The sequence below is a fragment of the Coenobita brevimanus genome, chromosome 110 (genome assembly GCF_032717465.1).
Source record: "Coenobita brevimanus isolate Jiangsu-jjx chromosome 110, ASM3271746v2, whole genome shotgun sequence".
Classification (NCBI taxonomy): Eukaryota; Metazoa; Arthropoda; class Malacostraca; order Decapoda; family Coenobitidae; genus Coenobita; species Coenobita brevimanus.
In genome coordinates, this window is record NC_137063.1 from 46,311,058 (window position 1) to 46,327,345 (window position 16,288).

General features: G+C 43.5%; 1 protein-coding gene across 1 annotated transcript in view; it reads left to right on the top strand.

Annotated features, from left to right (window-relative positions):
- The first annotated feature begins 3,376 nt into the window (after positions 1 to 3,376).
- The window catches only part of LOC145417571 (uncharacterized), a 58,103-nt gene continuing 45,191 nt past the window's right edge, over positions 3,377 to 16,288 (top strand). The window contains exon 1 of the mRNA XM_080286277.1: positions 3,377 to 3,552. Coding sequence (XP_080142403.1) covers positions 3,378 to 3,552 — 175 coding nt within the window. The 5' untranslated portion in view covers position 3,377. The remainder of the gene's footprint in view (positions 3,553 to 16,288) is intronic.

Genomic DNA, 16,288 nt, shown 5'->3' on the forward strand with positions numbered 1-16,288 from the left:
AGAGGCCAAATGACGCGATTAAAGAACAGGAAGAGAAAGTGGAAGGAAGGAGGAAAAAGGAAGAGTGAATAAGAAGACGAAGAAGAAGGAGAAAGAAGATAAATAAGGGAGGTAATCCGTCTTCTCGGTGACCCTGTCTTGGAAGGAGGAAGGAAGGAGTTGAAGAGCAGTGAAGGTTAACGAAGAAAAAGAAATAGAACCAAGAAAATATATATATATATAAAAAAATGAGGAAAAAATGGAAAGAAATAGGAAAACTAAGCAAGGTCGATCAAGAATTAGGAGAAAGAGTGAGAAAGATGAGGAAGAAGGAGTGAATAAGAAGAGAGAGAGAGAGAGAGAGAGAGAGAGAGAGAGAGGAGTAACCCAATAAAACGAGAGATAGGATGGAGGGAAGACTATAATCATTAAGTAATACACTTTTTTCAATGCCCCGTATTTTGGCCAGTGAGAGGTGTTACACGTATACGGCAGGTAAGTATAGGTGTAGCTGGGTGTCTCGTGCCTTTTGTGGAGAGAGAGAGAGTGAGAGAGAGTATGAAAAGGGAAGAAGAGGATGACCGAGAATGAGATGGATGGACGGAGTTGTGGAGGAAGTGAGGAAGGGCGGCTTGAAGTGGCCATGATCCATTTCCAGCATCTCTCTCTCTCTCTCTCTCTCTCTCTCTCTCTCTCTCTCTCTCTCTCTCTCTCTCTCTCTCTCTCTCTCTCTCTCACACACAATCATTCTTTTAGTTTTTCCTCTTCTCTCTCTTACTGTGTCTAGGTCTCCACCCTTGCTCTAATCCCGCCTTCCATTTTCTTGCAAACCACACCCCCTGTCACTGTCACACACACACACACACACACACACACACACACACACACACACACACACACACACACACACACACCGCTCGCTGGTGCAGTGGTAACGTTCTCGCTTGCCAACTGGTGGACGGGAGTTCGCGCCTCGCTCAGGTTGCGAAAAGTTTCACTGACGAAGTGGGTGGATACTGTCCCCCTTGAGCAAGGGGACGGGTGTGTGCGTGTGTGAAGGTCACAGCCTTGCCCTTAGATCGGACTATATGAGCTCTCAGCTCCCTTCTGGGAGGGTAAAAGCTGACCATCACGACCATTAAGTGATCCTGACCGACCCGGTGAATTACACACACACACACACACGATTAGAGTTTTAGGCCCGTATTGTCGTTGGGTAAAGGAAGCTCGCTAACACCCTTTGCTAAGCGATTTATTGTGATTATTATTATTAGTAGTAGTAGTAGTAGTATGAGTATTAGTATTAGTATTAATATTATTGTTGCTGTTATTATTATTATTATTATTATTATTATTATTATTATAATTATTATTATTATTATTCACACCCCAGGCTAAGCATATCAGGCCATCCCATATTCACCTGCCTCACCTGAAGGCCTCGCTGTCACACCCCTCCCTCAAAAACTGCTAATGTGACGCGGTTAAAAATCCTGTATTGAGGCTTGTAGGTTACTACCCCTTGCTTCACCTGGAGGGTATATAGAAAAACACCACCACCACACCCACACCCACCTACACCCACACCCACACTTACACCCACACCCACACCCACACCCTCTGGTTCAGTGGGCCGGTGTTGTATTTACACCTTCATGCAAAGCTGGAGTCTTTGTAATGTGTTTGTGAAGAGGGTGTGTGGGGGGAAGGCGGGAGGAAGTGTGTGTGTGTGTGTGTGTGTGTGTGTGTGTGTGTGTGTGTGTGTGCTTAAACATAAAGACGCCTATTGTGTGTACACGTTCATGCATACATTTGTCTGACCACTCCCATCTCTGACTACCATTTATCCATCCACCTCATTATCCTTCTCCTTCTCCTTTGTTCTCTCTCATCTTTTCCTCCACTTTATTCATCCACCTCGTTCCCAGCCGTCCTCTCTCAAATGCTTCTCCACTTCTTTCATTTTGTTCTCTACTTTCCTTTCCTTTGTTCTCTTTCATCCATTCCTTCCCTTTTTCTTTCCACTTATTCTTGCCTTTCATCTCCTTTGTTTTCTCCTATATCTTCCCTCAGTATGTCCTTCCATCTCATCTTCAGTCTTCCTCTCCCCTTTTCTTCCCTAATATATCTTTCCATTTTCTTTTCCCCCTTCTTTTTTCTCACTCATATTTCTCCACTGCTTTTCTTCCACCTTATTCTTGGCCTCCTCTCTCGCTGTCTCTCTTTCATCTACTCCTCCACTTTATCCTTTCACCTCGTCCTCGGGCATCAACTCCCTATTCTTACACTGACATTGCATCCACACATTTTGCTCTCTATGTCACTTGTATCTGTGTGTAGGAACAATTACCACAGTGTTTCAGCATCATTTAGGTCGCGTCCAAACCAGATACATGCCGGCGCTGTCGGGAATTATGTATCACTCTAACCCATTATTTTCTATCCCGTACCCGCCCTTGTCCAGTGGGGTCTCGTGTATGGATTTCAGGGAAGCGAAACTTTTACCCTCGCCTGCACGTATTTGCTATGGACGCGCCTTACCCTTTTAAATGAGCTTCCATTATATTCTTAACTCCTTCAGTATATATATTTATTAATTTACGGATATTCCATTAATAATTTACTGACATTCGTTTCCTTTCTAAGTAATCTACTAAAAAAATATCTTTCTTTTCACAGAGTCACTGAGGAACGAAGCCAGCGAGACACGATTCGAACACGCTCACTTAAACTTATCGGACAGAGCAAGTTATAAGTGACACCCAAGCTATAAGTGACACATAAGTAACTCCATAAGTGACCCAGGTTGACCCTCAGTGTTCAAGTTTATAAGTGACAGAAGGAAGAGAGGTGAAGTGACTGGAGTGAGGGAAAATAGTGAATCCCTGGGAGCCATTGAGGTTTACAGTACATTAAGTTTGGCTGCACCTGTGTTTTAAACTTATTAGTAAGACGTCAATATCAAAACATTAATATCAGTGAATCATCTTCCTTCATCGTTTCTCAGTCATTACTCATTCGTCATCACGTCATTTCATCTTGTCGCCTTTCATTTTTCATCACCAGTACTGCATCACCATTCACTCCCACGCCACTCATCTGAACCATTCATTACCACTCTACCACGTCACCTCCTCCTCACTACGTCAAATTTATTCCACTTCATCACCGCTACCTGCCCTCCACAGAACCACTCCATCCTATTCACCACCACTCCATCACCATTCCGATCCACCTGACCACCAGTCCACTCCGCCACCTCACCAGCATTCCACCTGACTGCCTTATCACCACTCCACATCTTCACCACGCCACTTCATAATTCCACATCACCACAACTAGTCTTTACACAGCTTCTCTCCACTCCACATCACCTCTCCACCCCACTCCACTTCAAGATGGAGACCATGCGAGTGTCCACCTACAGCCGATCTCCACCCCGCTTCGGCCGCCACTACTCGGGCACCTCCACCATCTCCTCGTCCTCCACATCGTCCTCCTCCACCTCGTCCTCCACCCAGAAGCCGTACAAATTCGCGCCCCTCTCCACGCCATCGCCTTCTGCAGCAGCAGGTGAGTGTTATTTATTTATTTATTTATTTATTTTTTAAAGACTTTGTGGTCATTGTTTCCTTCCAGCTTGCAGTGTGTGTGTGTGTGTGTGTGTGTGTGTGTGTGTGTGTGTGTGTGTGTGTGTGTGTGTGTGTGTGTGTGTGTACTTTTTTATGTAATGCTGTTATCTTGTTTTTATTTTTGCCATTTTTTCTAATATAGGTTGAATATTTTTATGAGACTTTTTCCTATGCCTGGTATTGTTATTATGCTGTTTATTTATTTATTTATTTGTTGTGTGTTTTTATTCTTTTCGAGACTATTTTTCCTTGTAATTTTTCGTCATTTTTCTCGTGTTTTTATATTTGGATACTCTCTCTCTCTCTCTCTCTCTCTCTCTCTCTTATTTTTCTTGGTACTGAACACTTCCTTATATTAGCGTGTGGATATAACACTCCTTCAATCTATCAGTTTCATTGCAAATAGACTCATAGCTCTTACGGCACGGAAGGGACGGGTGGGGGGGGGAAGGGAAAATTTTGACCAGACTTTCCTTCTCGTAAACATGGAAAAAAAAAAAAAAAGACTGAAACATTATTACAATTTTTTCTTCTCTTCCTCCTCGTTGCTCTTGCTCTGTTTGTCTTCTCACCTACTCATTGTCTTTGTATTCATCGAGTGTGCGTTCGTATAACTGTGCTGTTGACGTACGATGAATCCGTTACTCCTGAAACTCTAAACAATACTTACACACACACACACACACACACACACACACACACACACACACACATGTCGGTATGTAGGTGGACAGACAGATATAGTTTATGGTAATTGGTAAGAAATTGTTTTTTATTGATATAAGCATAGTCATATACCCGTACAGTTTTACCAGCGTTATCTTTTACGGTCAGTACTCTTCCTGCTGCTCATCACTCATGTAGTGTTATACCATTTCTTCTTCTTCTTCCTCCTCCTCCTCCTCCGTGCGTGTCTCTCACTTAATCAGTGTTTACCTCCGTACTCTTCTATTGTGTACTCAACTGTGCTTTCCGTGTGTACAGCTGCTTGGGTTGTGTATATGTATGTGTGTGTGTGTGTGTGTGTGTGTGTGTGTGTGTGTGTGTGTGTGTGTGTGTGTGTGCACTTTTAATTTTCGTCTGTGAGTTCATCATCATCATCAGCAGCAGCAGCATGAATATTAGCATCACTGTTGTCTCAGTATTTCATCGCCATCATCATCGTCTTGGCAACTATACAGCCGTCTTGTACCGTTCTCTCTCTCTCTCTCTCTCTCTCTCTCTCTCTCTCTCCCTTCTGCTACTCAAAGCCACCCTTCCTCATGTACGTAGAGAGAGAGAGAGAGAGAGAGAGAGAGAGTGTGTATAATGTATAGTATGACAGTTGTTTGAACTAATATGTTGGTGTTGTGGTTGTGGTGGTGGTGGGAGGTGATGGAGTGCCTCTACACCCATGAATGGGTGATGCCGGGAGTTTTTTTAAAATTATTATTATTGCTAGTAGCCTAGTGATAATATATTACTGTTGTTCTTGAAAAGGACTGAATTCATCCGAAGGAGAATATTGCACAAGCAGTTTATGATGGTATCAGCGAACCGTAAATATACTCAAGTGATGGAGATTAGAAAAAGTAATGAAAAGAGAAGACCGCGTGAGACTTCCCAGATAACATTTTCTTACACGCACATACACATTATATATATATATATATATATATATATATATATATATATATATATATATATATATGGTGCAGAGGTATGCTGTAGGTGGGATCTCTGACACTTGATAAATGTACATACCCACACCGAAACCTTGTGCTCACAACACCTGCATGTTTGCCGGGGAGGGGGGACCCGTGCGATTGATAGAGATAATATGAATATGGCTGATTTATAGTGACAGGTGGGCAAAATGGGTTGGAGTAAGGCACGGGAAAGAACTTTTTTTTTTTTTTTTTTTTTATCAGAGGGATATAAACGACTTAAGCTGCTTGCGTTTCCCGCCCATCGATTTTATGCGTGAATATTTAGTGCAAGCGTATTAATGGCCATTGACTTTGCAGGGGTCATTAAAGCAGGTACTCTAACCACTCTGGGATGATGTGATATGAGATTGGGTGGGTTTTGTGGTCTTCACCTCCCTTGATATGATTGTGTTGGTACATATATTGCAGGGCTCACGGTGTGCAATAGACAGGTGTCCTCACAAGCGTCGTCTCTCGGACAAAAGATGAAGGACCTAAAGACATGGTAGGAGGAGGAATGGGCACAAGCAGTTTTGATTAGTCAGCTAGAGGCTATCGTGAATGTATGCATAGAATGGACGTTTTGATGTGTCGTTAGAATAATGTGGTATGGCGCGGGAAGCTGGGTGTGTAGCAGAGTTTATTATGGAGGTAAAATGGAGAAAGTACTGCCTGAAAGCCTTCCATCATAATTTTTGAAGTGGACAAACCGATTAACTTTGTTGGACGAACACGCAGTAAAATAGTTACCTATTAATCTGTCGTTTTCTCTAGAGGCGCATCGTAGAAAATGGAGAAGTTGGACTACCTTTAGTAAACATGAAATTATTTTTGCTCTCCTTACGCTACATTTTGTCCCATATTAAACCAGTTACTTCAGGTGGTAATTTATATTGTAATGCAGAAAATGTTGTCCCACCGGTATTCACCAGTGTAATACCTGAAACTTTATCCCACCAGTTGACACCAGTGTAAAGCTATGGTATGTATTATCTTACCTGTTGTGGGTATTGATCAACTCACCCATGGATATACAAGTGGTACTCGACTTAGTATAGTGGATGGTAAATATTTATGAAAAGAATGAATTGTGGTAGCGTTTGTAGTTTTTGGCCGAGTTTAGATTTTAGTCGGTACCTCAGGTGGTTGTCGTTCCCTCAGCGAAGGAATCTTGAATTGGAAGGGGAGTGAATTTGGCTTGAGGACATAATTTCCTTGATTAGGTATACTAATAAAGAAAAGAAAATGCTATATACTTTACTCTAATAATTCTGTTAATTTCCACAAAACATTTTTTATTACATGACCCTTTTTAGTATGAGAGAAGATTGTAAATGTTACTAAGGCTTTTGGGTGATCATTCCTCTAACATTATTACCAGACGAAACAATTTGATACACGCGAGGTATGGAGTTGTTGTACCTTACTTTCTTTTTGGCCGTTACTCTTGGGCTCAACAATGGCCTCAAGACAGGGACACTTTTACGGATATGATTTGTCTGTTCAGGCTGGCATAGCCTCGAATCAATAAGAATGATTATTTGTATTCATCTTTCACCCATATAAGGTATTCTCCTCATATAGTTTTCTCGGTTCTCACATCAAATCAGTATTGTTTTTCACGTTTCACCATCAACAATGTTATATAATCACTAGAAATACATAATCTCTCGGGCCTGTCTAGCCTCGAGGAATAATTTAAAAAAAAGAAATACAATCACTAGGAACACCTCAATCACTCGGGCTTATTTAGCCTCGAGGTACAACTTAAATATCACATTATTGTTCACAATCAGTAAGTTCCCTTCCACGCTCCTGATTATAATTTTTTCTAATAAACTAATTTTTAAAGAAAGAGAACAGTTGATGAATTTGAATTTTCCTTTCCGTTACAGAACATATCACTTCTATACTTCTATTCCTTATCTACAAAAAAAAGAATTCACTTGATAGAATCATTGATAACACATCAAATTCCTTCGGTTTGTAATAATAACTCGTGAGTGCTGTAAGTGTAAGTGTAAAAGTCTATGGGCAATACTTGGGAATAATGGCGTGCTCCCACGATCGTCGCCGCCGGTGTCTGGGGACTAAACGAACGTCTGTTACACACGATGTCTGGGCAGCAAGTGGGGTATGTCGGGCACTAAGGACGCCACTGCTCAAGTCAAATGAGGTGGTGTTTTTGAAATATAGGGGGTTTCAATTCTCTTTACAATTTATTTAGCAGTGTACCCATGACGCCAGGACTCTTGACTGAATTGGGGAAAATTTGGGATTTATTCCTTACTTAATTTAGATACTGATTCTATCACTATTTCAATTTGAATCTGAAAGCAGCTCATGCCATCTAGTGACGGCCAAGTTAAACGGGACTTTAAATCCTCACAAATGACATTATTTAGGCCCTTTTTGGACTGCTAATCTTACATACTTGTGTTCTAGCAGCTTCATTAGCAAGCATTTCACAACTAGGTTACGGAAAGAATTGTATATTCATTACTCTGTTTAACGTTTAAACTCGGCGCCCGGCAATGACGCACAAAGGGAGGGGATAAGCTGCTCGCATGTGTCTTTCATTACTCGGCTTGACTAAGGAATTCCCATAGCTCAACATCTACAATTACATCACCCACTGCATAGATACAGAGGTACATACATATAAAAAATAGAGTTAGCCCTACAGTAATTAATATATGAATTACTACTTAGGGTAGGAACTTATAAACTAATATTCAGGTTACACCCTATCTAACTTAAAATTACAGTACTACTAAACACATACATGAATATCAAATGTGTGGCACTACACGGCTCCCACGTTCGGAAAACAAATTTTACCCAAGTCAATTTTCTATGACATGTGCATGGATGGAATGTTGTTACTCTGATAACTGCTATAAACACTTTGAATTTGGAATACCTTTCCCCTCAATCGGTGGCACCTGTCGGTCCACATTAAACACCTGATGCGTACCTCGGAAGGTCGCTTACGCACTACATTAGGAGGTATGATCACTCCTTACTCGAGATGTTATGAGGGAATTTATGCCCCAGTCAGCCTCAGGTTTTGGAGGAAAGCTTGTCGCTCACCTGAGCTCGACAGGGTCTCTCGAGATTGAGATCACCACGGGAGGCGCTTCCTTACACTCTTCCATTCACGATCGCATTCACTCAGTCCTTTCGTTTCCAGCTTTCCACCCGCAAGAGGTGAGCGCTCATTCTGTCCTGAAGACTCCACTACCTCACAAACCGTGCTAACTGTAAGGTGAGGGGATCAGCTGCTCCCCTCGAAGTAAGGCACTTCCCTGTTCCAACAGGAACTCTTCACTCTTTTCCTTTTGACACCCTCTCCTCGGGGATGAGTCCACCCGGAACATAACTTTAAGCAGTTATGTTTCACAACATTCGTCACATGCACTTATCCACTTTTCTAACACTCCTCTATGAGTCTCCGAGGGGCAATCCTCACTCGCGGTGGTAATCGCTCATCTTCGGGCTCCGGGGCGAGCTCCTGCTGCAGCGGTTCTAAGAGCCATTCCTCGGTACCGTAATATGGTTTTACCTTTTCAGCAGCCCTTTGTATTTTTTTTCCACTAAATACATTTTCAATGATATAAACACTTCCATCTAGCAGTACTTCAATCACTTTATACGGGCCGTCCCATTTGGCATTCAGTTTTCTACAGGTACCCGGTTGTATGGTCTCTTTTTTCGCCCACACCAAACTATTAATTCCAACCTTCTGTGCTCTCCTCCGTTGTCCAGGACGATACCTCGTGACGTCCCCAAAATCGATGAAGTATTGCCCAAGACAGTGTATGATGTTTCGTGTATGTTTGTCTCTGGGTAATATTTGTTTAAAGAACATATAATAACCTAACCCTTAACATTCTAAGCTGGAAAGAAGGAAAAGTGAATAATTAGCACTAAGCTGGGAGGAAACATGGAAATATCGAGACGAGAGGTAGGACAGAAGAGCAGAAGAGGACAGTAAGGAGACAGACTGGAGATAAAAGGCCCCCTTTAGTCGCCTCTTACGACAAGCAGGGATACTGGGGAAGTATTCTTTCCCCCCTTCCCCAGGGGTAACCGTATCTAGTACACTATTTGAACCTCATTACTACCAGGATGTTCTGAATATAGCGTTGCAGAGATATTTGGGAATGATCTACCAATGCTACCCTTAACATTCTCTCTACTTTTTGCGCTTCGCTTCCCTTCACTTTCTCACCAACGCCACTAATTTGGGAACGATGAGTATCCCACCGCTGCCACCAGTGTAATGCAGAAAATGTTGTCCCACCGGTATTCACCAGTGTAATACCTGAAACTTTATCCCACCAGTTGACACCAGTGTAAAGCTATGGTATGTATTATCTTACCTGTTGTGGGTATTGATCAACTCACCCATGGATATACAAGTGGTACTCGACTTAGTATAGTGGATGGTAAATATTTATGAAAAGAATGAATTGTGGTAGCGTTTGTAGTTTTTGGCCGAGTTTAGATTCTAGTCGGTACCTCAGGTGGTTGTCGTTCCCTCAGCGAAGGAATCTTGAATTGGAAGGGGAGTGAATTTGGCTTGAGGACATAATTTCCTTGATTAGGTATACTAATAAAGAAAAGAAAATGCTATATACTTTACTCTACTTTAATAATTCTGTTAATTTCCACAAAACATTTTTTTATTACATGACCCTTTTTAGTATGAGAGAAGATTGTAAATGTTACTAAGGCTTTTGGGTGATCATTCCTCTAACATTATTACCAGACGAAACAATTTGATACACGCGAGGTATGGAGTTGTTGTACTCTACTTTCTTTTTTGGCCGTTACTCTTGGGCTCAACATTGGCCTCAAGACAGGGACACTTTTACGGATATGATTTGTCTGTTCGGGCTGGCATAGCCTCGAATCAATAAGAATGATTATTTGTATTCATCTTTCACCCATATAAGGTATTCTCCTCATATAGTTTTCTCGGTTCTCACATCAAATCAGTATTGTTTTTCACGTTTCACCATCGACAATGTTATATAATCACTAGAAATACATAATCTCTCGGGCCTGTCTAGCCTCGAGGAATAATTAAAAAAAAAGAAATACAATCACTAGGAACACCTCAATCACTCGGGCTTATTTAGCCTCGAGGTACAACTTAAATATCACATTATTGTTCACAATCAGTAAGTTCCCTTCCACGCTCCTGATTATAATTTTTTCTAATAAACTAATTTTTAAAGAAAGAGAACAGTTGATGAATTTGAATTTTCCTTTCCGTTACAGAACATATCACTTCTATACTTCTATTCCTTATCTACAAAAAAAAGAATTCACTTGATAGAATCATTGATAACACATCAAATTCCTTCGGTTTGTAATAATAACTCGTGAGTGCTGTAAGTGTAAGTGTAAAAGTCTATGGGCAATACTTGGGAATAATGGCGTGCTCCCACGATCGTCGCCGCCGGTGTCTGGGGACTAAACGAACGTCTGTTACACACGATGTCTGGGCAGCAAGTGGGGTATGTCGGGCACTAAGGACGCCACTGCTCAAGTCAAATGAGGTGGTGTTTTTGAAATATAGGGGGTTTCAATTCTCTTTACAATTTATTTAGCAGTGTACCCATGACGCCAGGACTCTTGACTGAATTGGGGAAAATTTGGGATTTATTCCTTACTTAATTTAGATACTGATTCTATCACTATTTCAATTTGAATCTGAAAGCAGCTCATGCCATCTAGTGACGGCCAAGTTAAACGGGACTTTAAATCCTCACAAATGACATTATTTAGGCCCTTTTTGGACTGCTAATCTTACATACTTGTGTTCTAGCAGCTTCATTAGCAAGCATTTCACAACTAGGTTACGGAAAGAATTGTATATTCATTACTCTGTTTAACGTTTAAACTCGGCGCCCGGCAATGACGCACAAAGGGAGGGGATAAGCTGCTCGCATGTGTCTTTCATTACTCGGCTTGACTAAGGAATTCCCATAGCTCAACATCCACAATTACATCACCCACTGCATAGATACAGAGGTACATACATATAAAAAATAGAGTTAGCCCTACAGTAATTAATATATGAATTACTACTTAGGGTAGGAACTTATAAACTAATATTCAGGTTACACCCTATCTAACTTAAAATTACAGTACTACTAAACACATACATGAATATCAAATGTGTGGCACTACAATATGAACGTTATTAACTATGTGCTTTTGTGAAGACACTAGTTTTCTTTCATCCGAGTTGGAGAGTTCGTCAGTCCATCTCTTGTGTCATAATTCTGTCAGGAAGCTCGTACGAATGTGTATGATTTATATTTTGTTGTTTTTGTTGTATTTTTATGAAGAAGCGATTCCGTTTAGGTATGAGTACAATTATTATAGTTATTACTGAAAACACAAAAGGAGAGGACATTGTTAAATTATGTAAATATGAAATCATTTAATGGAATCATAGTTTTAAAAAATCGTGATACAGCAACAAGTGAATAATAAGTATGCGTTTGTTTGACTTATGTGTGTGGGTATGAGACCTAATACAGGCGCTGTGTAGGACTGACTGTTTTGGGTGTGGGTGTAGGCGGATGAGGGTGTGGGTAGGAGTAGATGCGCATGGTGATGTGGATGGTGTGGATAGGGATGCGGATGACTGTAGGTGTGTGTGTGTACATATATATCCATGGGTGTGGGTGGCTGTAGTGAGTGTGGATGGTCATTACTGTGGATATAGGTGACATGGTGTGGACGTGGATGGCTCTACGGATGTGGTGTTAGTGTGAGTGTGAATGTTTGTAGCTGTGAGTGCGAATGTGGATCTGGAAGGTTTTAGGCGTTGATGTGGGTGTGGGTGAGTGTAGGTGCGAATGTGGATGAAAGTGGTCGTAGATACTGATGCGGGTGTGGATGGCAATAGATGTGGATGTGGATGGTAGTAGTTGTGAGTGTAGGTGTATTGTAAATGTGGGTATGGATGGATGTTAGCCTATGTATGTGGGTAAGGGTTGGTGTAGGTGTGGATGTGGATTGGTATAGGTGGTGGAGGTTGTGGGTGTGAGTGTAGGTGTGGATATAGGTAGTTGCAGGGTGTCGGTAAAACATAAACAGAGCTTGAATATAAAAAAAAACTTGACACGTAACCTCATATCTAACCACCATTTTGTCAACAGCGGTACCGCCCAACAAAGCCAGCCTGCGTTCGAATGAGAGATTAATTTTGTCCCTCATAAATTAGCTTTTTATTTAGTTTCGAATATTTTTTCCTTTTTATTCCGTTTTGCTGGGAGGTTGCAAATACGATACATGCCATTACAAACTATTACAACTGAATTTCTGTACGTTAGGCAAAAAATTACATACTGTTGGAAAATTTTGAAAGCTGAAGACATTTGTATCGATAGTATTACATTTCCCGGAGTAATTTAACAAAAACAGCTTAATTAAAAAAATAAATAAATAATTAAATAATAACCTGTTCAGCGTGCGGGTTCTTTCCACCTCAAGTCAGTCAGTGGGGTGTGGGAGTGTGGGTGGGGTGTTTGTTTAGGTGTAGGGCTGTGGGTGATTGAATGTATGTTTGGACCAAGTGCTTGTAAGTCTGGGATTATGGGTGTGAGTGTGGGTCTGGGTCGGGTACTAGATTTTTTGTGGGTGTGGGTGTGGGTGACTGAGTGTAGATGTGGCTGGGGAGTGTAGGTGTGGCTGGGTGTAGATCTGGGGGGAGGCAGGTGTAAGTATGGGAGCAGGTTTTGGCTGGGAATGGGTGTAGGTGTATGAATAAGGGTACAGGTGATGCAGCTGGGTATGGAAGCAGGTGTGGATGTAGGTATGGGCATTGAGGTGTGTGTCGGTGAGGGTGTGAGTGTGGGTGGAGGTGAGGGTAGATGTGGGTGTAGGGGATGTAGGTGTGAATATGGGGGAGATGTGGGTGTAGATGGCCTGAGATGTGAGTGTGGAGGAAGGTGTAGGTGTAGGTGTCTTGTCCTTGCTGGGGTGTAGGTAGAACATGTGAAGGTGTGATTAGGTGAGGCTGGATCGTACATATGTTAGTTTCCCTCCCCCCCCCTTCCGTCTCTCTCTCTCTCTCTCATCCCTGTTTTTCCCTCCCCTCCCTGTTTTTCCCTCCTCTCCCTGTTTTTCCCTCCCCTCATCCGGCATTGAAAACAATAGGGAGGTGGCGATCGATGAACCCCTTCCCTTCATACCTTAAACCCAGAGTATTTGTTTTAATCGCCCGTGTAGTTGATAGGTGTTCTTCCCTTCCTTCCATCGCCCCCCCTACCCTTCCCTTCCTTCCGTCGCCCCCCTACCTTTCCCTCCCTTCCATCGCCCCCCCTACCCTTCCCTTCCTTCCGTCGCCCCACCTACCCTTCCCTCCATTCCATGCCCCCCCTACCCTTCCCTTCCTTTCATCCCCCCCTACCTTTCCCTTCCATCGCCCCCCCTACCCTTCCCTTCCTTTCATCCCCCCTTACCCTTCCCTTCCATCGCCCCCTACCGTTCCCTTCCTTCCGTCGCCCCCCCTACCCTTCCCTCCCTTCCATGCCCCCTACCCTTCCCTTCCATCGCCCCCCTACCCTTCCCTTCCTTCCATCGGCCCCCCCTACCCTTCCCTCCTTCCATTGCCCCCCCCTACCCTTTCCTTCTTTCCATCGTCCCCTCTACCCTTCCCTTTCTTCCATCGGCCACCCCTACCCTTCCCTCCTTCCCTGTCCTTCCCTTGGCTTTCATTTTCCCTTTTCTGTTTTCTCCTAGCGCATCTTCCCTTTCTTACCCTCTTCTGTCCTCGTCCTTCATACCTCCTTTCTTCCCCTCGCTTCCCTCCCTCCCTCTCTCCATCCCTCCCTCTTTCCTTGTCTGTCCTCCCCTTCCCTTCCATACCCTTCCCTCTCCCTTCTCCTCCACCCCTAACCTTACCTCCCTTTCCTTCTCCTCTCCTCTCCCATCTCTTTTTCCTTTCCTATCCTCTCCCTTCCCCTCCCCTTCCCACTCCCCCTCCCCTCCCCTTCCCTCCCCATCCTCTTTCCTCCCATCTCCCCCCTCCCCTTCCCTCCCCTCCCCGTCCTCTTTCCTCCAATCTCCCCTGTTCCTCCCCTCCCCTCCCCGTCCTCTTTCCTCCAATCTCCCCCGTTCCTCCCCTCCCCTCCCCTCCCCCACACTATTTAGTAAGCTTAGGATATTAAATCGCCCACACTGAAGTTGCCTCACCATTTTTACGGGGGTGGGGAGATGGAGGAGAGGGGAGACAGAGGAAGAATGTGAGAGGGAAAAGAAGGGGAAGGGGGAGATAAGGGAGAAGGGGAGAAAGAGAGGGAGGTAGGAGGGGTGGGGATAAAAGAAGATTGGAAGGGGAGAATGAAGAGGAATGGGGAGAGAAGGGATACTGATGGGGAGGAAAGGAAGGGGAGGGGGAGGAAGGGCAGGGAAAATAAGGAGAAAGAAGGAAAGAGAGAAGATGAGGAAAGTGGGAAAGAGAGGAAGGAGGAGAGTAAGACTGGGGAAGAGAGTTAGGAAGAGAGATTGAATGGAAGTACAAAGGAAAGGAGATAACACACACACACACACACACACACACACACACACACACACACACACACACACACAACTATAAATACTGGAGTCAGTTTTATAAGTTTAAGACAAGGATAGTAAGGCAAGAAGGACAGGGGGAGGTTGATGGGGTACAATTCATCCCACACTCACTTCCCCCCCCCCCTCACCAACACCTGGGAGAGGGGGCGTGAGAGGGGAAGGAGGCAGAAGAGGAGGGAGGCAGAGGGAAGGGAGAGGTTGCAGAGGATGGGAATGAGAGTGATGTGGGAGAGAGGGGAAAGAACAGCAAGGGGAGGCAGGGAGGAAGAGAGTTGGGGGACGTTGTGGAAGAAGACAATGAGAGGAGGGGAAGAAGTAGAGGGGGAGAGAGGAGGTTTTAAAGGTAGGTGATGGAGGGAAGGATCGGGAGTGAGCAGGGGAGGGAGGGAGGAAGAAAAATAGGGAAAGTAGAGAGAGAGAGAGGGGGGGGGGCATTAAGAAGCATTATCGAGATCAATGGAGTCATATACAGTATACATCTTAATACATCACCACAAAAATGAAGAAGGTGCAGAAGCAATCTCCAGATGTTATTAATATTCCATGAGCAATATCACAACTTCTATATTTTCAGTATAAAAAAGTAATAATAGTTTCTGTAGAGTGTTTCTTGTACTCTTCCATTATTTCACTGTTTATATTCTTATTTCCTTTTTTATATATTTGCTCTTGGTCTTTATTGGTTTTCTAATTGACGTGTTTCAAAGTTACGGAAGAGCCTGCATCGGTATTTTCATTTTCTGTTGCGATTTTAGCGACTTTATCCATTGTGTGGTTGCCGGACACTAATAAGGAGTGGTATGTTGGAGGGAGGTGAAGAGGGAGGTGGGGAGGGGAGGAGGAAATCTTGAGAGAGAGAGAGAGAGAGAGAGAGAGAGAGAGAGAGTAATGCAGTCTGCCTCAGTATTAAGATGAAAGGCTATGTGGATGAATATTTTTTACGACATATATGTGAAATAATTGTTAAATAAAAAAAAAATATATATGGGGCATAGAAAGTTCCAAACCCACGAGGAGGAGGATGCAGGCAGGAGGGGGGGGGGGATAGACAGGGTGAGAGAAGAGGACACTGAGAGGGGAGAAAGACTATGGGACTTGCACTGTGGAGGAGAAGGGGAGGAAAGAGGTGGGGAAGGGAAGAAAAAAGGGAAGGAAACAGAGGGGGAGGGGATAGACAGAGTGGGAGAAGAGGCAAGGGGAGGGGAGGGAACAGGCTGAGTGCAAGGGATGGGGAGGGGAGAGGAGAGAGGTGAAGGGAGGGGGAGAAGAGAGAGGACAGGGAGGAGTGGAAGAGGGAAGAGACTGGCAGAATCGGGAAGGAGGGAAAGGGAGGGATCGGAGGGGGAGGGGAGGGGCAGGAAGAGAGAGGGAGGGAGACTGAAG